Below are 26,088 nucleotides of genomic sequence, written 5' to 3'. Positions count from 1 at the left end.
GCCCTTAATCTGTTCTTCATGTCTATTATGTTACCTTGGCTTTTTTCAATCAGCATTATCTCCTTGAGATTTTTCCAAGTAGTTACATGTGTCATCATTGCATAATAGAATTCTGTGACATGGATGAACCTCATTTTGTTTGACCATTCATCAATTGAAGGTCATCTCAGTTATTTACAGTTTTTGAGTATTATGAATAAAGCTGCTATGAATATTTGTGGACAGGTTTTTGTGTGAACCTGTTTCATTTCTCTGGAATAAATGCCCTGGAGTTCAATTCTCAATGTCTTATGTTTAGGTTTGTAGGACACTGCTATACTCTTTCCAGAATAGCTGTACAGTTTTACAGTCTCATCAGCTATGTATCAGTGGTTTAGTTTCTCTACATCCTTGTTAGCATTTGGTGTTGTTACTTCTTTGTTTTAGCTATTCTGTTAAATGTGCAATGATATCTTCTAAATTTTTGTAGATTTATTTTCCTCATTTCTCAACTTACTGGATAGTGGTGGGTTTTACCAACTAGCAATGGGTTGGATAGTTGACTGGTGTGGATGGGCGTGGGTCCAAGCTACTTGTATTTTTTTTTTTCTTGAGTATCTGTAAAATAGAGAGTGACTTACTGAAGATTTAGCAATTCTTACACTGTACAGATTTAGAACTGTTGGGCTCTTTCTCTAGGGCCAAGGTTATGACTGCCTGAGGGAAACCCCGGTTTCATGTTTCTCCTGAAGCATTTTTCTGGTGAGGGCTCCTCCTACCTCATCTGAATAGACTCAGCATGTGTGCTTTCTGTCTTAAAGACCACTATATTTCTCATGCAGAAATCAAGTTTAAATTTCCTTATTCCTGTCTCCTAGGAACTCAGTCCCCTTATTAGAGGCAGTCACTAATTAAGGTTTTTTGTGTCTCCTCATGAGCTCCCCTCCTAAAGCTCAAGATTCATAGATGTATGCATACTAGCTGCCTCTGTGGGGTCCCCACGTTCTTTGCTGCTAATTTTACTTGATGTTATATCTTCGGACAGTCATTCCATATCATTACCCATTTTTTTAAATAGCATTTCCCCCTGATTGTGAAAGCAAACTTTAGTAAGTTTGAAGAATACGGTGTATAGTAGAAATACTCAGCAGTGTAAAGTTGAAAATAAAATTACTTGCTAGTCATGATGGAGTTTGTGTTGTACACTTTTTATATTCTAGGTTTTTTTTAAGAATGATTTTTATGGTATGCCATTTGTATAACTTCTTTAAACATGCATATTTGTTAACTCTACAATATAAGTAGTAAAAACCTTAAAAGACACATGAGAATGATAAGTACTAAATTCAGGAGAGGATAAGCAGGATGGGTGCAGTCTCAGGCATTTGTCGTATTGTTCTCTGTGTGTTCCTCAACCCCCTCACCTGCCTTTTCTTTACTACATGACCTTTAACCTCCCATTTATGTATTTATCTGTTTATTTTCTGTTCACCATGTGTCTCCCTGACTCATAAGATCACCTCCCAGAGATTATTTTGTGAACATTCTGCAGGTCATTTAAAATTCTTTCTAAATGTCTTTTTCTTAAAGAGAAAACTCCTTTACAAAGGACATTTGATAAAAGTTTTTATATATGAAACTAAAAGTCACACATTGTCATCCTGCTGTTTAAAGAAATCTATTGATCATATTTTTTTGTACAAATCCTTCCATGTTACTTATTTTATTTTGGTATTTGCACATTCCTCTGACTGACCAGTTAACCCAACTCCCATGTGTGTTGTCCACAGTTCCCGGCCCACAGGCAAAGGAGTGGAAGGACTTGCGAGAGTTGGATCCCGAGCAGCTCTCTCCTTTGCCTTTGCCTTCTTACGCAGGGCCTGGCGGTCAGGTATGTGGGCCCAGAGTGTTCTTTTTCCCCACATCGGAAGACTTGGATTGTCTTCTCAGTTCTGCCACCACATGCCCTTGGCCGATCCCATATGCTCTCTGTGCCTCATTTTTCTTGTTTGTAGAATGAGAGGCTTCAGTCTGTTTGATTTTTCAGGACTGTTCTCTTAAAAAAAAAAGAAAAGAAAAAGTGTATATGTGCATATATTCCAGGTAAACCACTGCAGTGTGCATCAATGCTGATTTATTTCCTAGAACAAGAAGTTAGAATTGCACATGGGAGAGTCATAAAATAAAGAACTGACTGAGTTCTTGGAGTATCTCGTTGAGAGGAAAGTGAGGGATTGAAAATGTGACAGTGGCATCCTCTCATATGGTGGGGTAGGAGGTCCCTCTGGGAAAGTGGGGAGGGCTTTACTTGTCAGTGCTGCCTGAGGATTGGGTGGACTTCTCTGATGCATGTGTGTGCCCAGGGGAGGATGCGGATCTCTGCAGTGAGCTGTTACAGGAGTCCCTGGATGCCTTGAGAGCCCTGCCTGAGGCTTCACTCTTTGATGAGAGCACGGTGTCCTCTGTGTGGCTGGAGGTGGTAGAGAGAGCAACCAGGTTCCTCAGGTCTGTCGTGACAGGGTGAGTTCTTTCTTTTCACATCTTAATACATGAATGGTTCCAACATGCTTCAAAGTCTCGTCTCATCTTCTCTTTAGAGCATAAGGTTTGTGGTATGTGTTTCCAGCCCATCCTCAACTCTTTGATTCTAGATCTTGGTTTTTAGGTTTTCAAATATTTGCTTTTGATATTCTGATTAGACCCAGGAAGCTGCTATCCTATTGAATCAGGTAGAAAATGAAAGATGCTTTTGTAATGTGTTTTTTTCAGATATTTTATGATTTGGGAATTAGTCATTCATAAAGTGTTTGAGCACCTATTGTGGGCCTCTCAGTGAGAATGTGGATGCTACCATTCTGAGTGAGGGGTGTTGTCTTAATAGACAATGTGGGATTAAACAACTACTCAAGATCAAAATGTTTAAAAAAATTTTTAAAGGTGAATCATTTTTCGGTAAGGAAAGCCATGAACTCTGATCTTGGGTGCAATGTATTTTTGTTAAGAGTTTTTAAATTTAAAGAAAATGTATGTGTTCAAGACATAATTCAGCAACAAGGACATAATTAAAAGAAAAGTGAGTGTTTTCTCATTCCTTTTGCCAGAGGTCACTCCTGTGCCCCTTCCAGTATGCAGGGATACCTGTGGTCTCTATGACAACAGACTGTGAGTTCAGCTCCCTAGAATGCTGATGAAGGCATTGCAACAAGGTTTAGGACTGGGAGCCCTGAAAATAGGCTTGGAATTACAGTTGATCCTTGAACAATATTAGGGGGTTGGGGGTGCCAGTCTCCACACAGGTGAAAATCCACATATAACACTTGACTCCCCCCAAACTAAACTAATAGCATACTGTGGATTGGTAACCTGAACAGTGGATTAACGTATTTTATGTTATATTTTTATTTACTGTATTCTTATTATACTACCTACCTTTTTCTTAAAATTTTGGTATTTCTAGGCTACATGGTTCATCTGTGAGTTTTTTCAAATTATTGCAAATCTCCAAAAAATTTTTCAATGCATATATATATATATGTTGAAAAAAATCTGTGTATAAGTGAACCTGTGCAGTTCAAACTCGTTCAAGGGTCAACTATAATTTCAAAATTCAACTGTAATGGTGATGTCAGAAGGTCCTCCCTTCCCCATCTTGGGTTAAGAAGACTTGTTATTATTGGGGACAAGTTAAAATATTTCTTTGGTCAGAGATAAAAATAAGCATAACATTTTGCATATATTTGCCAGGTGGTTTTAGAAATTGATGTTTCTCCACTTCCATAGAGGGATGTGGATATTCCACATGTCACTGAAAGTGGAAACATATCTAAACATTTTTCTACCCATGATTTGAATAATGATAAAAATAATTTTATGCTATGGAAACTGGAATGTTTTCTAATGTAGTCATAGTATCTGAATTAATTCTTTCAATAAGAAAATATCTTTACAAATTAATTGTATGCTTTAAAATCTCTTACTAAATTTGAGTAGTAAGTCTCAGAAACTTGATTCTAAATATTAAAAATATACATGCTGTCTTAAGCTCTCATGTTACTTTGTTCTGCTTTCATTTCAGGGATGTTCATGGAACGCCTGGTACCAAAGGGCCGGGAAGCATTCCCCTTCAGGACCAGCACCTGGCCCTGGCCATCCTGTTAGAGCTGGCTGTGCAGAGAGGCACGCTGAGGTGAGGGGTGCCTCAGGCTGGGAGCATTTCAGGGAAATGTCTCTGTATCTGAACATCTGTTTCATTTTATGGCATTTCATTGAATCATTTATGATTGTAGAAAACATGTGGTGTTCTTCTATAATCAAGAACCATATCCCAGGACTTTCTCTTCTTTCAAACCTGGGTACACTTAGGTTTTCTTCACTTCCTTTTTTTATGTTCAACTTTCTAGTAGTCTAGGAGCTGTTCTTTTTTTTTCTTTTAATTTTCCTCAAATAATGATTTTTATTCCATTAATTAAGGTCCTAGAAGTTCCCTTTAGAAAGTGCTGTTTGAGGGGTGCCTGCGTGGATTAGTTGGCTAAGCGTCTGACCCTTAATTTCGGCTTAGGTCTTGATCGCAGGGTCGTGAATTCAAGCCCTGGGTTGGCCTCCATGCTGGGTGTGGAGCCTACTTTAAAAAAAGAAAAGTGCTGTTTGAGTTTCTTAACTGGTTTTATATGTGGATATCTTTTGCTAAAATCTTGGCATTGATTCAGTGATTTTACTGCCAAGGATTATTTTCATGGTATTATTTTAGTGGTATCCTTTTGAATATAAAGTATTTCTTCTATTTAATTACATAACCTGCTTTTATTTTTGGCAGACCATGGCAATAAAAGCTAATCTGTTTTTGCTAGAGAATAAAGATGTTTTCTCTTTCAGCCAAATGTTATCTGCCATCCTGTTGTTGCTTCAACTGTGGGACAGTGGGACCCAGGAAACTGACAATGAGCGGTCCGCCCAGGGCACCAGCGCCCCCCTTCTCCCTTTGTTGCAAAGATTCCAGAGCATCATCTGCAGTAAAGATGCCCCTCATACAGAGGGTGACACTCACGTAAGTATCGTAACAAGATTTTGCATTTAAGTAGCTGTCTTGATTCAGTTATCCTAAAAGAGTTAGACTTTTGGGGCGCCTGGGTGGCTCAGTCATTAAGCGTCTGCCTTCGGCTCAGGTCATGATCCCAGGGTCCTGGGATCGAGTCCCGCATCGGGCTCCCTGCTCAGCGGGAAGCCTGCTTCTCTCTCTCCCACTCCGCCTGCTTGTGTTCCCTCTCTCGCTGTGTCTCTCTCTGTCAAATAAATAAATAAAATCTTAAAAAAAAAAAAAAAAGAGACTTTTATAAACAGACCAGACTGCATGTCTGTGACAGTAGTTGTCTCTAGGGGAGAGAGTCAGTCAGATGTGGGACAGGTGTAGAGATGTCATGGAGTGAGTTTCACTTGATATGGTAGAATATCATGGGAGCATGAGGCCTCTGTGTCTGTGTTCTGGATTGTGTGTACTTAGCAGGAAGAATGTATTTCTTGACATGTATCAACTTGTACTTTTAGAGAGATTCCTCTGCTGCTCTTTGACCATGCAGTTTTCTTTCTGCTGAACTGGAGCCATTGAGCCCTTCATGTTTGTGGGTTTAGTGCTTGTGTGTTTCTAGCAGCCTGGAAATTTGCTTTGGCTGTGCTTTGGCTGTGATGGGGAGTGAGTTTAAGATGCCGTGGAAGATATAAAGAAGGTGTGCTCATCTCCATGAAGGAGTTAGTTTAGTAAGAGGCATGAAAATGGGTAAAAATTCTGACAACTGGAATTTCAGGAACAAAATGTGAGAGTCAAAGCAAGTCCTTATGGGTACTTGCAGTGATAATGTGGAGAGGCATCGCAAGGGTTTGAGGCTCAGTTGGTGTGGGATGGAGTGCGTGTCTGGTTCAGAGAATGTGCTTTACCATGAGGTCGTGTAGTTGCCTAGTGGTTAACGTTCATTTGTTTTGACCCTGCCTAGAGAAGTCAGGTAAATCTTTCTCCTCCATGTTCCTCCATATGCCATTTATGGAGAAGACCTCGGATCGGTGAGTGCCAGCTGCATTGCAGCACAGAGCTAAGTCTGACATGCACCCTTTATTTTTTTTTAAGATTTATTTATTTATGAGAGAGAGACAGTGCGTGTGCAGGGTGGGAGGGGCAGAGGGAGAGGGAGGGAGTCTCAAGCAGACTTCCCACTGAGCACGGAGCCCAACGGGGTGCTCAATCTCACAACACCGAGATCATGACCTGAGCTGAAATCAATATTTGGACCCTTAACTGACTGAGCTACTCAGGTGCCCCTGACATGCACACTTTTAAATACATATTAGAAAAAGAGCATTGAAAATAGTGGCTTACTTTCTTGGACCTTCCTGTATGCGGGGCATTGTGTGGAGCATGTCACCTAAGTCATCACTGTGTTTAGTCCTAGAACAGCAAGGCTGGTGGCAGAGGAGGGCCTGCCTGGGTCCTCGGTATGAACTTGTGGGACTGCTTCTTTTTAGAAGAGTTTGATCTTGTAGGTCTTTTCTGGAAAGGCAGCTATTCCATTATAAAGTTAATTTTTCTATCACTTGGCAGTCTTTAATGAGAATAAGGCCATTCTGCCTTTAGAAAAGAATGAAATTTGTTACTTAATGTGTAATATTAGGTTTTCTCCAGGGTGGGTGGCATTTAGGTTAAAATAAGTGGTTTTGGTTTTCAGTTTGCAAAGCCAGTTTGAGGTGCAGTGCTGTGTTCCTAGGAAGCTTGCTCTGTATTCTGAGGGCTGTTGGAGGGGTGAGCCTGCAGGGTGGCTGGGCCATGTCATTGACCTGTGTGGAGTACGTACCTGGAAATGTGCAGGCACCGCTGTGTGTAGTTTTACAGCAAGTGTGTAGACATATGGATGTGTAGTGTCACTGGATCAGCAGCACTTCTCATTTGATGGCCAAAAGGAGTAGGTTTACAGATAATGCATAACTGTGACTACCAAAATATAAAGAGTGGTTAAGAGCTAATTATGTTACTTTAATTTTTCCTCTGTTCTCAAGAAGCCTGTTTACTTTTCTTCTGTAGCTTTTGTCTGGTCCTTTGAGCCCCAATGAGAGTTTCCTGAGGTACCTTACTCTTCCACAAGACAATGAACTTGCCATTGACTTAAGACAAACTGCGGTTGTTGTCATGGCCCATTTAGACCGTCTGGCTACTCCCTGTATGCCACCTCTGTGTAGCTCACCAACGTCTCATAAGGTATGTGAGATAGCAGTGTTTGTTCTTTGTATGTTCTACAGTTAGTAGCACTCCTAGATTCTCACTCTGTGCCAATATGGAGACACTTTCTCTGGTATTGGGGGTGGAGCTGGTTACAGCTTTTAAACATGTATACACTTTAAAGTGTTGTCAGTGGTCAGAGCGAGTGATGAGCAAGCTGAGGTATACAGGACTTTAGGACCCAATCCAGCATCCCAGGTTCCAGATTCAGGAGATGTGTCCCCAGAGAGCGCTCCTTTATCCGAACAACCACATGCTGTCCTGCCTTCCTCAGGGAGGTTCCAGCGCTTTTTTTGTACACTAGGAGCTTAGGCCATAGGCTGTCTTGATGCTACTCAGAGCAGTGATAACACTAATCTACATGTGTGAAGAGCCTGCCAGTGCAGGCCCCCTGAGGACTTCACACACACAGTTGCATCTGGCATCACAACACTGTCCCACTGTATTGATGAGAAGATTGCCATTTGGAGTGGCAGTTAATTTTGCCAGGGTCACACAGAATAATCCTGGATTTGAATCCAGGTTTTTCTAACTTTTTATTTTTAACATGATTTATATTTATTTCATTTGACCATCATTTTTTTTTCCAAATAAATATATTCACATGGTTCAGAAGTCAAAATTAAGTGCAAAGACACCATTACTTTCTCCTCCCTGTCCCCTCATCTGCCTGGTTTTGCACCTGCTTTTCACTTTTCTAGTCTCTTACATATCCTTTCAATATCTCTGGTATTAGCATTAGTGGTAGCATGTCATAGCTTGTTTTTTTCACTATACAGTATGTACTGAGGAGCTTTCTCTATTAATAAACAGAACTTCTTTCTTTATTTTAAAGCAACTCAGTATTCCATGTATGGATCTATCATGATTTTTTTGATGGACACTGTGTTGCCAGAAGTTTGCTACTCAAGTACTGCTGCAGTGACTAGCCTTGTACGTTTGTTCTGTTTGCACGTATGCATGCGCCACTGATTGACCTGATATGGGTGGACACATTAGCTGATTATCACAAAATAGCTCACATACAACTTGATCCTTCTCACCCATACCAACAGTAGGATACTTGTCTCCCAGCCTCTTGCTTAGGCTTTCAGGTTTCTTCCTGTTACGACAAAAATGGTAACCTGATACGATCTGAGCATTTTAAAATATGTTTAATGTCTACTTATATTACTTTTTAATGGTTTCTGTTAAAATGAAATGCTGTGGAAGAATAATAACCTGTTCAGTTACTTCATCTTACCTGTTAACTGAGGTAATATGGAATGTTATGACTTATTTTGATATTTTAGATCAGCTTCATTCTTTACATGCTTTGTTTTTATCCTATGGTATCTCAGTGTTAGCATAAATTTTTCTTTCTTTTGAGTAAGAAAAATATTCTTGCCACCCTAAAGAAGATGTTTACTTACCTTGTTATCTTACAGGGATCATTGCAAGAAGTCATAGGGTGGGGGTTAATAGGATGGAAATACTATGCCAATGTGATTGGTCCAATTCAGTGTGAAGGACTTGCCAACCTGGGGGTCACGCAGATCGCCTGTGCGGAAAAGCGCTTCCTGATCTTGTCGAGGAATGGCCGCGTGTATACGCAGGCCTACAACAGTGACACGCTGGTAGGTGTTTTGGGGCCCAGATCACTTCCCTTGGTGGGCGCTTTTCTACTACAGGTGCTACAGAATTCTAGTCTTTATTTCTGAAGATTTAGAAGCATCTGTTCCTTGTATTTTATTAGTCTTACTTAATAATCTTAAATAATTAAGATCATTATTGTCAAAATTTGGGGGCAGAATTTCTTAGTTGTTAAGATCAGGAGCTCCTTACAATAACACGCATTGCCTATCATGATTCCCATTTGTAAACTAATTTTCCACATGTAAACTCAGTATATTTTGGGGCCACATAGTAACAGATAAGGGAATTGGGCCTTGTGGGGTGTTTTTCACCTTGAGTTGTGAATTTCCATTGTGTGGAGGTGGACTAGTCATGTCACAGAGCACTTGGAGGCTGCCCACTCTTCTGTTGGTAGTGGGCAGGGCATCTGGACGATTGGATGGCAGCCTCCAGAAGCTCATGTTCTTTCAGTTCAAGGAGAGTTTGTTAAAATGAGATGCATAATTGAGAAGAGTCATGCTGTTTTCATTGTCCTTGGACTGCTTACTAATTTTCTTCCTATTTTTACCCTTTTAGGCCCCACAGCTGGTCCAGGGTCTTGCCTCCAGAAACATTGTGAAGATTGCTGCCCATTCTGATGGTCACCACTACCTGGCTCTGGCAGCCACAGGAGAGGTGTACTCCTGGGGTTGTGGGGATGGTGGACGACTGGGCCACGGGGATACTGTGTACGTATGGTCGATTATTAAAATTGACATGCTTTCCCTTTGAGTTGCTGTATCCAAAATAGGATGGAAAAGAAAAGTGTGGCTGGTTGTTTTCTAGCTACTCTGATGTGTAGGGCTAGGGTGGAGAAGGCTATCAAGATATGTCAGCCCCTGGGTAATGCTATGGGAGTTCTGCCCATAGCACAGAGGATGACGTCAGTTGCCCTTCCTGTTCTTCTCTCCCAGATTCAAAGCTTCCAGCTTTTGCTGTTCCTGTTTTAATTATATATACCAATACCCCACACTGTGGAGTTTCCTAAAGCAAATCCCATTGAAACAATCCCTTGTTTCTTCATTCACAAACACTTCAACATGTCTCTAAGAGATAAGATCCTCCTTTCCTTAAGCCATTCCATTTTCATAGGTACAAAATTCAGTAATTTCTTAATGTCCTATTTTGTGGAAGCTTTTGATTATTGTGAGAGAGCAGGAATAAAACAAAATGGTTGTTCTAAATGCAGGGTTGTAAAAATGGAGAGTTCCCACAGCTGCCACAGAGTGGTAGGAACCCTTTTATATGTTGCTGGCTTGAGTGGGAAGCCTGGTAGAGAAAAACTTGGCCCTAGATTAAAATTGAAGATGCACCCCCATTTCAAGGGGATTAGAGGCATGAACAGAGTGGAGAGGAGTCTGGCACCTTCTCACTGTGGTGGGATGGAGATGGACATCCCCGGGTAGAATCTCAAACTGTGAAAAAAGCTGAGCAATGTGTATTGTGTGTTAGCATTCAGCAGAAGTATTCTAAACTTGACAGTACTGTAAGGGAGTCAGACAAATGTGGTAAAAGGAATGCTAATTATAGAATTTAGAATTGTTGTTATTCTCAGACTAAAGGAGGTGAGGTGGGTGGGGCACATAGGACTTGAAAGGATGGAGATACAGGCTGGGGACATTAGTTTTTTGCTTCTTTTATGTTATTTGTAATTTGTACTAAATTAACAAAAAAACTAGTAATAAAATTATACTCAGTTGAGATTAAGTGCTAGATGCTAGATTAAATAACTTGTCCATTGCTTGAGAAATTGAGGGAAGGAAAAGAGATCAGTGGAGATGGTAGGAATTGGAGGGAAACTTGGGGGTTGAAACTTGAGCTGAACAGGAGGGATAAGTGGTATCAGAGTAGGGTTGTTCAGCTCTCCCTGTGCCTATATGTGCCCATGCTTTTGTGTGCATTTATTTATTTTGCAGAATAGTGGGTCACAAAGTCAGTAAACCATGTCTTTGGAGAGGGTAGAGTTGGGTGTTACCAATCATAGTATACATATGCTGGATTATAAGCATAGGGCATTTTGCTGGTTTTGAAAGTGAAGAGCCATCTACTAAGATTTCTCCCTAATTAATCCTTATTGCCTCCTATTTTTATTTGTAAAATATAGTTTGGAGTGTGATTAGTAACCTTGCTCCTTCATTCCTTCCTCATTTATTTAACAAATGTGTAAATTTTAACCACCGGTATGAGGTTTACAAATCCAATTGTTAGTACAATTTGATGGGTTTCAGCAAATGCATGCAGTTGGGGAACCACCACAACTGAGAGAACATTTCTGATGCCCCTGCTACTGTCTTTGGACCCCTTTGCAGTCAAACCCTGCTCTCTGCTTCCAGTTCCTGATCTGCCCTCTATCACTATGTGGTATTTTGTTCCTGGCTCTTTTACTTAGCAGAGTTCCTGAGCTTCAGCCAAGTTGTTGCATGTGTCAGTAGTTGCTTTGTCCCTGTTGCTAAGTGGTCTGTCTATGGATGGGTCACTGTTTTGGACCACTATGAACAAAGCTGCTCTAGACTTGATTGTACGAGTCTTTAACAGACCTGTTTTGATATTCCTGCCGGATGCCATGCTTGGCATTAGGTGCCCAATAAACGATCAATCGTGGAAGTGTTGGGTGTTTGAATTCTATGTTCCTTTATTATTTCATAAGGCGCCTGAAAGGCCAAACTGTCTTGGCACTCTGATGGTTGATTCAGATAGTTATTTTCTTTGCTAACACTAATAGGACATGCATAGAAGGACATTCACATTTGTTTCCCTTCTCTCCACAGGCCTCTGGAAGAGCCTAAGGTGATATCTGCTTTCTCTGGAAAACAGGCTGGGAAGCATGTGGTGCACATCGCATGTGGAAGCACATATAGTGCGGCCATCACTGCCGAGGGGGAGCTATATACCTGGGGCCGAGGGAACTACGGCCGACTAGGCCACGGTACATTTGCTCTGAGCCAGCTCGAGCATGCGGTGGGAGGTTGCCTCTTTTGAGGATCTTACAGTAACGATTGTCCTATCTGTTTGAAGGCTCCAGTGAAGATGAGGCCATCCCAATGCTGGTAGCTGGGCTTAAAGGATTGAAGGTCATTGATGTGGCATGCGGGAGCGGGGATGCTCAAACCCTGGCCGTGACAGAGAATGGTACGCAGTGCTTATGCTGCCCGAGCAGGTCCTCAGGATGAGGAGTGCCGCTTTCTTTGAGGGAGTGAGTGCACCTCATGTGGCTGCCCCTTTGTCCATCTTTAAGTGGTGTGCACCTCAGGGTCTGTGGCAGAGGTTAAGAAGTTACAGGACTTCTAACATCTGTTACCCACATGCAGAGAGCTAGTTAACAGCTGTATCCTCCCTATCTGGGCATTTCATTTTTTAATAAAAAAATGAGTTACAGTGGAATAATTGACATTCTGAATTGTTTCTAGTTATTATATTTCCTCATGTTCAGCTACCCTTGATTCTCTGTGGTAACTTAGAACACTGCTTAGGCTATGTGGATTCTAGTATAATGTTACATTGTTGGCTTGTTTTTAATTTCACTTTTGTATTTGTGTTCATTACTGAGATTGTACTCATTTTGCTTTTCCTTTGAGGGTACGTTTAGCAGGTTTGATGGTTAGAATCTTACTGATTTTTAAAAAACTATTTGTTAATATTGTGAGGGTCTGTCTTCAGAATTGTGAGGGTCTGTCAGAATCAGCTGGGGAGCCTCTCTGTCTGCCCTCCTGCAGAAGTTGAATGGCACATTGGGAACTGACTTAATTCTGGGGATTACTTTCTTTTTTTAAAAAATTATTTATTTATTTGTTTCAGTGGTAGAACTTAGCAATTCATCAGTTGCATATAACATGCAGAGCTCATTACATCAAGTGCCCTCCTTAATGCCCATCACCCAGTTACTCCATCCCCCCTTCCCCCCAGCAACCCTCAGTTTCCTCTAGTTAAGAGTCTTTTGTGGTTTGTCTCCATCTCCGATTTCTTATTTTTTCTTGTATTCATCTGTTTCTTAAATTCCGCATATGAGGGAAATAATCTGATATTTATCCTTCTCTGACTAACTTGTTTTGCATTAACATAATACCCTCAAGTACCATCCACATCATTGCAAATGGCAAGATTTTATTCTTTTTGATGGTGGAGTAATATTCCATTGCATATATATCCACATCTTCTTTATCCATTCATCTCTTGATGGACATATGGGCTCTTTCCATAGTTTGGCTATTGTGGATGTTGCTGCTATAAACATTGGGGTGCATGTGCCCCTTCCAATGACTATGTTTGTATCCTCTGGATAAATACCTAGTACTGTGGATTGTAGGGTAGCTCTATTTTTAACTTTTTGAGGAACCTCCATACTGTTTTCCACACTGGCTGTACCAGGTTGCATTCCCACAGGAAGTGTAAAAGAATTCCCCTTTTTCTGTATCCTCAACAACATCTGTTGTTTCCTGAGTTGTTAATTTTAGCCATTCTGACTGGTGTGAGGTGGTCTCTCATTGGTGGTTTTGATCTGTATTTCCCTGATGCCAAGTGATATTAAGTGTTTTTTCATGTGTCTGTTGGCCATTTGTATGTCTTCTTTGGAGAAATGTTTGTTCATGTCTTCTGCCCATTTCTTGGTTGGATTATTTGTTCTTTGGGTGTTGAGTTTGATAAGTTACAGATTTTGGATACTAGTCCTTTATCTGATAAGACATTTGCAGATATCTTCTCCGATTCTGTAGGTTGCCTTTTAGTTTTGTCAGCTGTTTCCTTTGCTGTGCAAAAACTTTTTATCCCGATGAAGTCTCAATAGTTCATTTTTGCTTTTGGTTCTCTTGCCTTTGGACACGTGTCTAGCAAGAACTTGCCAAGGCCAAGGTCAAAGACGTTGCTGCCTGTGTTCTCTAGGATTTTGATAGATTCCTGTCTCACATTTAGGTCTTTCATCCATTTTGAGCTTATTTTTGTGTATGCTGTAAGACAGTGGTCCAGTTTCATTCTTCTGCATGTGGCTAATTTTCCCAACACCATTTGTTGAAGAGACTGACTTCTTCCATTGGATATTCTTTCCTGCTTTGTCAGAGATTAGTTGACCATAGAGTTGAGGGTCTAATTCTGGGTTTTCTACTCTGTTCCACTGATCTATGTGTCTGTTTTTGTGTTAGTACAATACTGTTTTGATGATTATAGCTTTGTTTTTTTTTTTTAAATATTTTATTTATTTATTCATGAGAGACAGAGAAGAGAGAGAGCGAGAGAGAGGCAGAGGGAGAAGCAGGCTTCCAAGGAGCAGGGAGCCCGATGCGGAACTTGATCCCAGGACCCTGGGATCATGACCTGAGCCGAAGGCAGATGCTTAACCATCTGAGCCACCCAGGCGCCCTGATTACAGCTTTGTAATACAGCTTGAAGTCTGGATTTGTAATGCCTCCAGCTTTGGTTTTCTTTTTCAACATTCCTTTGGCTATTTGGGGTCTTTTCTGGTTCCATACAAGGTTTAGGATTGTTTGTTCCAGCTCTGTGAAATATGCTGATGATAATATTTTGATAAGGATGGCATGAAATGTGTAGATTGCTTTTAGATAGCATGGACATTTTAACCATATTTGTTCTTCCAATCCATGAGCATGGAATGTTTCTCCATTTCTTTGCATCTTCCTCAATTTCTTTCGTGAGTGTTCTATAGTTTTCAGAGCACAGATCCTTTACCTCTTTGGTTAGGGTTATTCCTAGGTATCTTATGGTTTTTGGTGCAATTATAAATGGGATTGAGTCCTTGATTTCTCTTTCTTCTGCTTCATTGTTAGTGTATAGAAATGCAACTGGCTTCTGTGCATTGATTTTATATCCTGCCACTTTGCTGAATTTCTGTATCAGTTCTAGCAGTTTTTGGGTGGAGTCTTTTGTGTTTTCTACATAGAGTGTCATGTCATCTGTGAAGAGTGAGAGTTTGACTTCTTTGCTGATTTGGATGCCTTTTATTTCTTTTTGTTGTCTGATTGCTGTGGCTAGGACTTCCAGCACTATGTTGAACAGGAGTGGTGAGAGTGAACATCCCCGTCATGTTCCTGACATTAGGGGAAAGGTGTCAATTTTTCCCCATTGAGAATGATACTCTCTGTGGGCTTTTCATAGATGGCTTTTATGATATTGAGGTATGTTCTCTCTATCCCTACACTGCAGAGAGTTTTAATTGAGAAAGGATGCTGTATTTCATCATACGGTTTTTCTGCGTCAGTTGAGAGGATCGTATGGTTCTCCTTTTATTTATTGATGTGGTGTATCAAATTGATTTGTGGATGTTGAACCACCCTTGCAGCCCAGGAATAAATCCCACATGGTCCTGGTGAATAGCCTTTTGATGTATTGTTGGATCCTATTAGCTAGTATCTTGTTGAGAATTTTTGCATCCATGTTCATCAGGGATATTGGTTCATAATTCTCCTTTTTGGTGGGGTTTTTGGTTTTCGGATCAAGGTAATGCTGGCCTCATAGAATGAGTTTAGACGTTTTCTTTCCATTTCTATTTTTTAATCAGCTTCAGAAGAATAGGTATTAATTCTTCTTTAAATGATTGGTAGAATTCTGTTGTGAGGCCACCTGGACCTGAACTCCTGTTTGTTGGGAGATTTTTGATTACTGCTTCAGTTTCTTTCTTGGTTACAGGTGTGTTCAGGTTTTCTATTTCTTCCTGTTTCAGTTTTGGTTTTTATGTTTAGGAGTGCATCCATTTCTTCCAGATTGCCAAATTTGTTGGCATATAGTTGCTCTTGATATGCTCCTACAATTGTATTTCTTTGGTGTTGGTTGTGATCTCTCCTCTTTCATTTATGATTTTATTATTTGGGTACTTTCTCTTATTGACATATCTGTCTAGGGGTTTATCGATCTTACTAGTTCTTTCAAAGAACCAGCTCCTAGTTTCACTGATTTCTTCTACTGTTTTTGATTTATATTTCATTGATTTCTGCTCTAATCTTACTATTTTTCTTCTCCTGCTGGATTTAGGCTTTATTTGCTGTTCTTTTTCCAGCTCCTTTAGGGTAACGTTAGATTGTGTGTAATACTTTTCTTGAAAAAGGCCTGTATTGCTATATACTTCCCTCTTAGGATGTTGCATCCCAGAGTATGTGAACTGTTGTGTTTTCATTTTCATTTGCTTCCATGTATTATTTTACTGTTTTTTAGTTTCCTGGTTGTCCCATTCATTCTTTAGTAGGATGCTCTTTAACCTCCATGTATCTGTGTTCCTTCCAAATTTCCTCTTGTGATTGAGTTCAAGTTTTAAAAGCATGTGGTCTGAAAATATGCATGGTATAATCTCAGTCTTCTGATTCCAGCTGAGACCCAGTATGTGATCTATTCTGGAGAATGTTCCATGTGCACTCTAGAGGAATGTGTATTCTGTTGCTTTAGGATGAAATGTTCTGAATATTTTTGTTAAATCCATCCGGTCCAGTGTGTCATTCAAAGCCACTTGTTTCTTTGTTGATCTTCTGCTTAGATCATCTTTCCATCTCTGTGAGTGGGGTGTTAAGTCCCTTACTATTATTGTATTATTATGAAAGTGTTTCTTTAGTTTTGTTATTAATTGGTTTATGTATTTGCCTGCTCCCAAATTAGGAGTATAAATATTTACAATTGTTGGGTCTTCTTGTTGCATAGACCCTTTTATTATGAATCAGTGTCCTTCCTCATCTCTTATTACAGTCTTTGGTTTAAAATCTAGTTTGTATGAAATAAGGATGGCTACTCCAGCTTTCTTTTGATGTTCATTAGCATGGTAAATGATTTTACACCCCCTCACTTTCAATTTGGATGTGTCTTTGGGTTTAAAATGAGTCTCTTATAGACAGCACATCGATGGGTCTTGTTTTTTTAATCCATTCTGATACCTTATGTCTTTTGATTGGAGCAATTAGTCATTTTACATTCAGAGTAATTACTGTAGGATATGAATTTAGTGCCATTGTATTACCTGTAAAGTTGCTGTTTCTGTATATCGTCTCTGTTCCTTTCTGGCCTTTGTTACTTTTGGGTTCTCTCTTTGCTCAAAGGATCCCCTTTAATATTTCTTGTAGGGCTGGTTTAGTGTTCACAAATTCCTTTTGTTTCTGTTTGTCCTGGAAACTCTTTATCTGTCCTTGTATTCTGAATGACAGCCTTGCTGGGTAAAGTATTCTTGGCTGCATATTTTTCCCATTTAGCATGCACATTGAATATATCATGTCAGTCCTTTCTGGCCTGCCAGGTCTCTGTGGACAGGTCTGCTGCCAGCCTGATGTGTCTACCTTTGTAGGTCCAGGACCTCTTGTCCTGAGCTGCTTCTATAATTTTCTCATTGTCTCTGAAATTTGTTAGCTTCACTATTATATGTTGAGATGTTGACCTATTTTTATTGATCTTGAGGGGATTTTCTGGGCCTCCTGGACTTGAATGCCTGTTTCCTTCCCTAAATTAGGGAAGTACTCAGCTATACTTTGTCAAAATGAACGTTCTTCCCCTCCCCGTCCCATCTTCTGGGACTCCCTATTATCTGGATATTATTTTGCTTTATAGTGTTTGAGTTCTTGAAATTTCCCTTCATGGTCCTGTAGTTGTTTTTCTTCCCCCTTCTCAGGTTCCTTATTTTGCATCATTTTTTCTTCTGTCTGACTCGCTCTTCTGCCTTCTTTATCCTCACTTTGGAGCCTCTGTTTGTGACTATATCTCAGTAATAGCATTTTTAATTTCGGCCTCATTAGATTTTAATTTTTTATTTATACAGGGATTCTCTACTGTCTTCTTTGCTTTTTTCAAGCCTAGCCAGTATCTTTATAATGGTTTTAAATTCTAGTTCAGACATCTTACTTATATCTGTTATTGATTAAATCCCTGGCAGTGATTATTACCTCCTCTTCTTTCTTTTGGGGTGAGTGTCTCCATTTCATCATTATGTTGAGAAAAGAATAGAAGAAAATGAGAGAATAAACAAAAATAACAACATAAAAAAACAAAACAAAATAAGAAAAAATCAGGGTGCCTGGGTGGCTCAGATGGTTAAGCGTCTGCCTTCGGCTCAGGTCATGATCCCAGGGTCCTGGGATCGAGTGCCGCATCGGGCTCCCTGCTCGGTAGGGAGCCTGCTTCTCCCTCTGCGTCTCTCTCTCTGTCTCTTATGAATAAATCAATAAAATTAAAAAAAAATAACAAAAAATCAAACAAGAAGTAAAACAGAGCGAAACAATAAGCTGGATCCTGGGTGTATTTTGGTCTGTTTGTTAAGAGAAACTATATCCCAGAATAGCAAAGAAAGATAATTTTGTGTGTGTGTGTGTGTGTGTGTGTGTGTGTGTGTGTGTATAAAATAAAATACAGTGAAAGTAAACCAAAAATTATATGTATACAAATATTTATATATATATGTAAAACATGTATAAAAATAAAAATTACCCATTCATCTGTTGAAGGGCAATGGATAAAGAAGATGTGGTCCATATATACAATGGAATATTACTCACCCATCGGAAAGGATGAATACCCACCATTTGCATCAACATGGATGGGACTGGAGGAGATTATGCTAAGTGAAATAAGTGAAGCAGAGAAAGACAATTATCATATGGTTTCACTTATTTGTGGAACATAAGGAATAGCATGGAGGACATTAGGAGAAGGAAGGGAAAAATGAAGGGGGGAAATCAGAGGGAGAGATGAACCATGAGAGACTGTGGACTCTGAGAAACAAACTGAGGGTTTGAGAGGGGCGAGGGTGGTTGGGGTAGCCGGGTGATGGGTATTAAGGAGGGCACGTGCTGTAATGAGCACTGGGTGTTATACACAAATAATGAATCATGGAACACTACATCAAAAACTAATGATATAGTGTATGGTGACGAACATAAAGAAAAAAGAAAGAATAAAAGAATTGAAAAAATAAGAAAATTAGGTGAATGAAAATAAAACTGGAAGACTAAAATAGAAAAAAACCCCACAAATGCTATATACTGTATTCCCCAAGAGCTGAAGTTTTGCAGTTCTCTATCATCTGTAAACTTGGTGCTCTCCAGTTGTTCCTGCTGGTCTTTCGGTGGGGGGGTCTGTTGATCAATTCTCAGGTGCCCTTGCCCTGGTGGAACTAAGCCTCCCTTGCCAGGTTGCTGGGCTCAGTGTAAGTGGCTCTGGATTGCACTGTGTGGCACTGATTTGCTCCTTGAAGGCTTTCAGCACTGATGGCGGGATGAAAATAGTGGTGCCCGGATCTTTATCCCTGGAGCTGAAAGTTGGTGTCCCTCACTCTTTAGTGAGTCCTCACAGAAAAGCAGTCAATCACTCTGTCTCCCTGTTTTTTGTCTGAACTCTGTGTTCACTCAGCCTGTGACTGACTGTTTTTATCTCAGGCATATGCCGGAGTTTCAGGTTTCCACAAACTTTTATGGACTCATGAGACGTGGACCCATGCTGTTCCTCCTGGGAGCTTGTGGGGTGTCTTGCCGAGCTTCTGCCTTTTGCCTAGACCCTGCCCGGAGAGTGGTTGTGCAACCATGCAGCAGTTCGCAGTTTACAATTTACAGCAACACAGAGCCAAAAGCTGGCACCTAGACTTGCTGTTTTCATTCGGCTTCCCCGCTCCAATGCCTGAGAACTCTGCCGCACTCAGGCACTCCCATTCTTCTTGTGGCCCCCGGGATCCTGAGACCATGCTGTCCCACCTGGGATTCCACCCTGCTTTGCCACCTGAGCACCTTTAATCCAGTGATGTCCCCCACTGTAGCAAACTCATAAAATTCCGATTTTGCGTCCTGCTGCTTATAATACTTTGCAGTAGCCTCCTTAAATAGGCAGTCCTCTCTGCAATTTCCTCAGATATATCACCCTGGATGCCAAGTCTCGGCACTTCCTACCTTCCAAAAAGCGATTGCTTTTCTATTTGTAGAATTGCAGTGTTTCTTTTCTCAGATCTCCTCTTTTCACAGGTGTTCAGAATGATTTGATAACTATCTAGCTGAATTCCAGGGACCAGACAAACTTAGGGTCCCCTACTCCTCTACCATCTTAACTCCCCTCCCTGGGGATTTCTTTAGTGAGAGGAGAAAGAATATTTCAGGCATCTTCATGTCCACATAGGCCCCCCCGCCCCCTGAAGGGATAGACATAGAGGCATCTTCTGCTACTGTAAGTCTTAGAGAAAAGATGGGTCTCATCAGTCATCTTAAAGTTCTCTTCTGGCATGAAGCTTTCAATTTGACATCTTGTTGTTTTTAAGTGTCCATAGTTGAGTGATTAATAGATTTTATAAACCTCTTAGCCAGAAAGTCTTTTCTTGAATAAGTGTCTTATTAGGGTTTGTTCCTGAATTCTTTGTGTGAGACTGCTATGAAGGTAAAGCTGTTTGAAGTTTTGACTAAATTGCTGTGATTGGAAACTATGCATGCTTTTTACCTCACATTGGTATTTGGTCATATAGGGAAATGTTCCTGCTACATAACTGTGTTTTTTGAGACGATTGGTATAGTAGAAGCATCCTGACCTGTAAGGTCTGGTTCTGGGGTGATAGTCACTGAAAACATTGGAGAAAGTGGGAATTGCCAGCTGGGCTATGTGAACAACAGGCATTTTGCAAAGCATATTAGTGTATACACATTCTTTATACACATTCTCTGATGTTTGTGTATGGGTTTGCTGCATTGAGCATTTGTGTGTTTATGTCATTGACCACCCACTAGTGTATCATCTATAATTTTTGATCAGGAATTGGCTGTTTTCACAAATAGACTTGTATTGGAATGCCACCTTGCTTACGTATTGTCTGTGGCTGCTTTCCTGTGACGGGAACACTTGGATAGTTGTGACAGAGACCACATTGCCCACAAAGCCTAAAAATATACTTACCATCTGATTATTTAAAATAGAATGGGAACTTAGTCACTTATGGAGCAATCTAATTTCTTCTTTTACATATCTTCTCATTTCTTTTCTCATCTTCTGTAGGTTTTACCAGGTATTTTTTTTTCAATAATTCACATTTATTGCATTTTTGCGAAGTTTTTAGCTTAGTTATCAAAGTAAAAAGAATGCAACCACACTTTTGTAATTTGTTTTATCCCTTTATGTAATATTTAACTAGATTATACTAACAAATATTATTGGAAAAAGATGCTGTCATGCAGTTAACTTGTGGTGAGCATGACAGGAACAGTGTGCAGACAGACCTGAGAGACAGTGGTCAGGGAGCTGCAACTTCTTGTGGTGGGCCAAGTTACGGTATTTTATGGAGGCAGTGGAGTTTTTGTTCTATGTTCACTACTTGATTGAACTGAACCCAGTTGTTGAGCCCAAACTAGTACGGGTCAGGACTTCATTATTCTTTTAGCTAAAACAAAAAGAAAACCCAGCTATCCTTTTTTTAATTGCTTCTATATCAACCTGAAGTATAAACTAGATTTCATTTGGCCACTAGTCACCTGTATAGTGTTAACTAAATATATTAATGGTGTAGGTTTGTTATGGGTTATATTGAGTATTTGAGCCATCTAAAAGTTGCATTAAGATATACAGTTATTTTTACTTAAATATATTTGTGTTTTTTTAGGTCAGGTGTGGTCTTGGGGAGATGGTGACTATGGGAAATTGGGCAGAGGTGGTAGTGATGGCTGCAAAACACCAAAGCTTATTGAGAAGCTTCAAGACTTGGATGTCGTGAAGGTTCGATGTGGAAGTCAATTTTCTATTGCTTTGACGAAAGATGGCCAAGTTTATTCATGGGGAAAAGGTGACAACCAGAGACTTGGGCATGGAACAGAAGAACATGTTCGTTATCCCAAACTCTTGGAAGGCTTGCAAGGTGAGTAAAATGTAAACTTTTAAAACTCTTTGAAGCTTTTTCTTCAGTAATCTTTTAAAGTTTGCAGGTTTTTTTTTTAACCTAATATTTCATGAATGACTTATCATTAGAAGGCTTTTACTCACATTTTCATAGGTATAGATAATAATGGAAAGTAGTTTGTCTTTATTAAAAAGCACTGTAGGGCACCTCGGTGGCTCAGTTGGTTAAGTGTCTGCCTTCAGTTCAGGTCATGAGCCCGGGGTCCTGGGATCAAGTCTCACATCGGGTTCCCTGCTCTGTGGAGAGCCTGCTTCTTCCCCCCTCCTCTGCCTCTCTCTCTCTGTCTCTCCTGAATAAATAAATAAAATCTTTAAAAAAAAATGGTGTAGAATTATTCTCACCAGATTTCATTTGAAACTCATTCAGTTTTACTAGTATTGGTAAGTCTTTTTTGTGGCAGGCATCTTTTCATCATTGAGTAATACGACCTTAGTGGGATGAATTTCTGTTGGTGAGGTTACTGATACTTATAGTGTAGACATTGCTAAGATGACAGATATGCACGGTGCTGTGGGAATGTAGTGGGAGATAGGATTGGGTCCTTGGAGTGTTCTCACTTGAACTTATCCTTGATGGGTAAGTCCTGCTTGTTTGATTTCAAGGGCATCCAGCATGCATTCTAGATAGAATGGGAGCCAAGGCATGTAGGTGTGCTTTGCAGATGCCTTCTGAAGTGTGGGAGAGGTTAGTGATAGGTGTATCAGGTGGCCTGTAGTGCTAAAGGGGATGGGCAGACTGTTTTTTAAAGGAGTAGACTGTAAGTATTTTAGGTTTGAGTACCATATATTGTATGTCTCAACTACTCTTTTCTGCTGTTGTAGTCCAAAAGGAGCCATAGCAATATGTAAACAAATGGGCCTGGCTGTGTTATAATACAACTTTATTCACAAAAACAGTCCTTGGCCTGTGTTTGCATGAGGGATGGTTTGTTGAATCCCTGAGCTAGATTCTACTTTGTGTTTTTGCTTTTTTGTCAAGGGAGTTTGGAATTGAGACTTTTACATGGGACTTGCTTGTTTCTTTCCCTGTCATTATTATTTTAAAACATATACCTTGAGGTGCCTGGGTGGCTCAGTTGGTTAAGCATCTGACTCTTGGTTTTGGCTCACGATGTGATCTCAGGGTCATGAGATGGAGCCCCGCATTAAGCTCTGTGCTTGGCATGGAGTCTGCTTGAGATTCTCTCTCTCCCTCTCCTCCTCTCCCTGCTCGCACATGCATGTGCTTTCTCCCTCTCTCTCTAAAACTAAATAATCAATAAAATCTTTAAAGCATATTAATACCTTGATGACAAGAAGGTATTATGGTATTTATTATTTTCTAAGTTTCTGAGGTAAGTTGTAGGGTAATACAGTTGGTTGTATGTTATGGAGCTGTGTTTGAATTTTGTTAGCCTTCTTGTTTATATATTTTTTTCACTTAGTAAAGGAAATCTGCTTCCTCAGCTCCATTTATTAGATACAGAGATAGCTTACTGTGAAAGCATTTAAATGATTGATGGTACAGTCATTTTGGCCATCACTATGTCAACGTATGATAGGCTCAAGATAGAATTGTTTTCCTTACTCAGGTAGAATTTTGTAGCTGAATTATTTTTTATGTTGACATTTCTGAAAATATCCCTTGTGTTGGTCATGTTAGATTTACTATTAAGCAAAAATACAATACCTTAATACCATTTAAATAGGAAAAACATATTTGTATCATTTCACTTTGGAGAAAAAATTTTGTTTTAGAAAACTTTCTTAATGAAGATAGCCCACAATCTGGACTATAAAGCACATGTTAACATATTTAAAAGAAGAGAGATCAAACTGTGTCTGTTTTCAGACTGCAAGAGAATTAAACTAAAAATTGTAACAGAAAGATAGTTGGAAAATCCCCAAATGCAGGGAGATTAAACAACAAACTTCCAAATAACACATGGTCAAACAAAAGTCTTAAAAGAAATTTTGAAATATTTTGAACTAAATGAATATGAGAACAACTTACCAAAATTTGTGGGATGCAGTGAAAGCAGTGCTTAGAAGGAAATTAGAAGGCATATGTTAGAAAAGAAGAAAAATCTAAAGTAAGTAATCTTTGTGTATAGGAAAGAAAACCAGTAATAAAATGTAAAGATGGGGTGCCTGGGTGGCTCAGTTGGTTAAACGTCTGACACTTGATACTGGCTTAGGTTATGATTTTAGGGTTGTGAGACTGAGCCCCACATTGGACTCTGTGCAGGGCATGGAGCCTCATTAAGATTCTCCGTCTGCCTCCCTCTCTCCCTCTGCCCCCCCCCCCCCACTCCCTGGCACACTCACTTTCTCTCAAAAAAAAAACCAACAAAAAAACCCCACTAAAATGTAAAGGCAACCTATAGAATATAGAATGGGAGAAAATATTTGTAAATCATATATCTGATAAGGGGTTAATATCCAAAATATATAAAGGATTCTTAAAATTCAGTAGTAAAACAAAAAGCGTACCCCATAACCAATTTGATTAAAAATTAGGCAGAGTATCTGAGTAGACATTTTTCCAAAGATGAGTTATGGTTGGCCAACAGGTACATGAAAAAGGTGTGTGCTCAATATCATTAATCATCAGGGAAATGCAAATCAAAACTACAGGTGAGAGAACACTTCATACCTATTTGAATGGCTATTATCAAAAAGATAAGAAGTACAAGTGTTGGTGAGGATATGGAGAAAAAGAAACCCTTGTGCAGTGTTGGTGGGAATGTGAATTGGTACAGCCACTGTGGAAAACAGTAAGGAGGCGTCACAAAAAAGAACTACCATATGAACCTGCAATTCCACTTCTGGGTGTTTATCTGAAGGAAGTAAATATGTGAACTCAAAAAGGTATCTGCATCCTCATGTTCATTGCAGCATTATTCACAATAACCAAGATATGGAAACAACCTAAGTGTCCCATTGGTAGATGTGTAGATAAAGAAAATGTAGTATATACATATGATGGAATATTATTCAGCCATAAAAAAGAAGGTAATTCTTCCGTTTGTGTTAACATGGATGGACCCTGAGGGCATTATGCTAAATAAACAGGTCAGAGAGAGACAGACACTGTATAATCCTACTTATTTGTGGAATCTAAAAAAAAAAACAAAAACCTCAAAACCCTCACCAAACTCATAGATGCAGAGAATAGATTGGTGGTTGCCAGAGGTGGGAGTTGCGGGGGGTGGGTAAAGTGGGTGAAGGTGGTCAAAAGGTACAAACTTCTAGTTGTGAAATAAGTCCTGTGGATATAATATACAGCATGGTGACTGTAGCTGTTAACACTTTATAGCATATTTGAAAGTTGCCAAGAGAACAGATCTTAAAAGCTCTCATCACAAGAAAAAAAAATTGTAATTATCTGTGGTTATGGATGTTAAAAAAATATCCATAGTCTAAGTTTCCACCTTAGGAAACTAGATATAGGAGAGCAAATTGAATCCAAAATAAGAAGAAGGAAAGAAATAATGAGAATTAGAGAAGAAACCAATGAAATTGAAAACAGAAAATCAATAGAGAAGATCAAGGAAACCAAAAGCTGGTTTTTTGAGAAGATTAAAAAAATCAATATACTTTAACTAGGCTAAGAAAAAAGGAAAACAGGACACAAATTACTAATATGAGAAATGAAAGAGAAGACATCACTATAGATCCTATTAACATTGTAAAGATGATAAAGGAATACTAAGAACAACTCTATGCCTGCAAATTTGGTAACTTTGATGAAATGAACCATTTCTTTAAAAGCCACAATTTGTCAAAATTTATATAAGAAGAAATAGACAAACTGAATAGGCTTATATCTCTTAAAGAAATTAAGTCAATAATTAATAACTTTCCGAAACAGAAAGCATGAAGCCCAGATGGGTTTACTGGTGAATTCTGCCAAATATTTAAGGAAGAAATTATACCAATTCTCTATAAGCTCTTTCAGAGGCTGGAAGCAAAGGGAATACTTCTTAATTCATTCTACGAGGCCAGCATTACCCTAATACCAAAGCCAGACAAAAATATTATTAGAAAAGAAAATTACAGACCAACATGTCTCATGAATATAGATGCAAAAACCCTCAACAAAATATCAGCAAATCAAATTCAACAATATATAGAAAGAGTTAAACATCACCACCAAGTTGAATTTATTCTACATACGCAATGTTGGCTAGTTCAACATTTAAAAAACCAATTAATGTAATCCATCAAATCAAGAGAGTAACAAGAAAAATCACATGATCATATTAATCGATGCAGAAAAAGCATTTGATAAAATCCAATACCCGTCCATGATAAAAACTTTCAGCAAACTAGGAATGGAGAGAACGTCATTAACTTGATAAAGAAAATCTATAAAAATCCTACAG

General features: G+C 39.4%; 1 protein-coding gene across 5 annotated transcripts in view; it reads left to right on the top strand.

The window, feature by feature from the left end:
* Positions 1-26,088, top strand: part of HERC2 (HECT and RLD domain containing E3 ubiquitin protein ligase 2) — a 253,596-nt gene that overhangs the window by 64,369 nt on the left and 163,139 nt on the right. For all 5 annotated transcript variants that reach the window (XM_088024974.1, XM_088024976.1, XM_088024975.1 and 2 more), the window contains exons 6-15: positions 1,770-1,870; positions 2,343-2,499; positions 4,055-4,165; positions 4,852-5,023; positions 7,043-7,216; positions 8,665-8,853; positions 9,428-9,579; positions 11,659-11,816; positions 11,906-12,019; positions 21,429-21,680. In XM_088024974.1, the coding sequence (XP_087881100.1) occupies positions 1,770-1,870; positions 2,343-2,499; positions 4,055-4,165; positions 4,852-5,023; positions 7,043-7,216; positions 8,665-8,853; positions 9,428-9,579; positions 11,659-11,816; positions 11,906-12,019; positions 21,429-21,680 (1,580 nt within the window). The remainder of the gene's footprint in view (positions 1-1,769; positions 1,871-2,342; positions 2,500-4,054; positions 4,166-4,851; positions 5,024-7,042; positions 7,217-8,664; positions 8,854-9,427; positions 9,580-11,658; positions 11,817-11,905; positions 12,020-21,428; positions 21,681-26,088) is intronic.

Source organism: Eumetopias jubatus, unplaced genomic scaffold (genome assembly GCF_037043125.1).
Source record: "Eumetopias jubatus isolate StellerSeaLion01/CBP00866 unplaced genomic scaffold, mEumJub1_p1.0 scaffold_7, whole genome shotgun sequence".
In the NCBI taxonomy this organism is placed as follows: domain Eukaryota; kingdom Metazoa; phylum Chordata; class Mammalia; order Carnivora; family Otariidae; genus Eumetopias; species Eumetopias jubatus.
The sequence above is the reverse complement of the archived record's forward strand: the minus strand, read 5'-3'. Positions and strand labels throughout refer to the sequence as shown.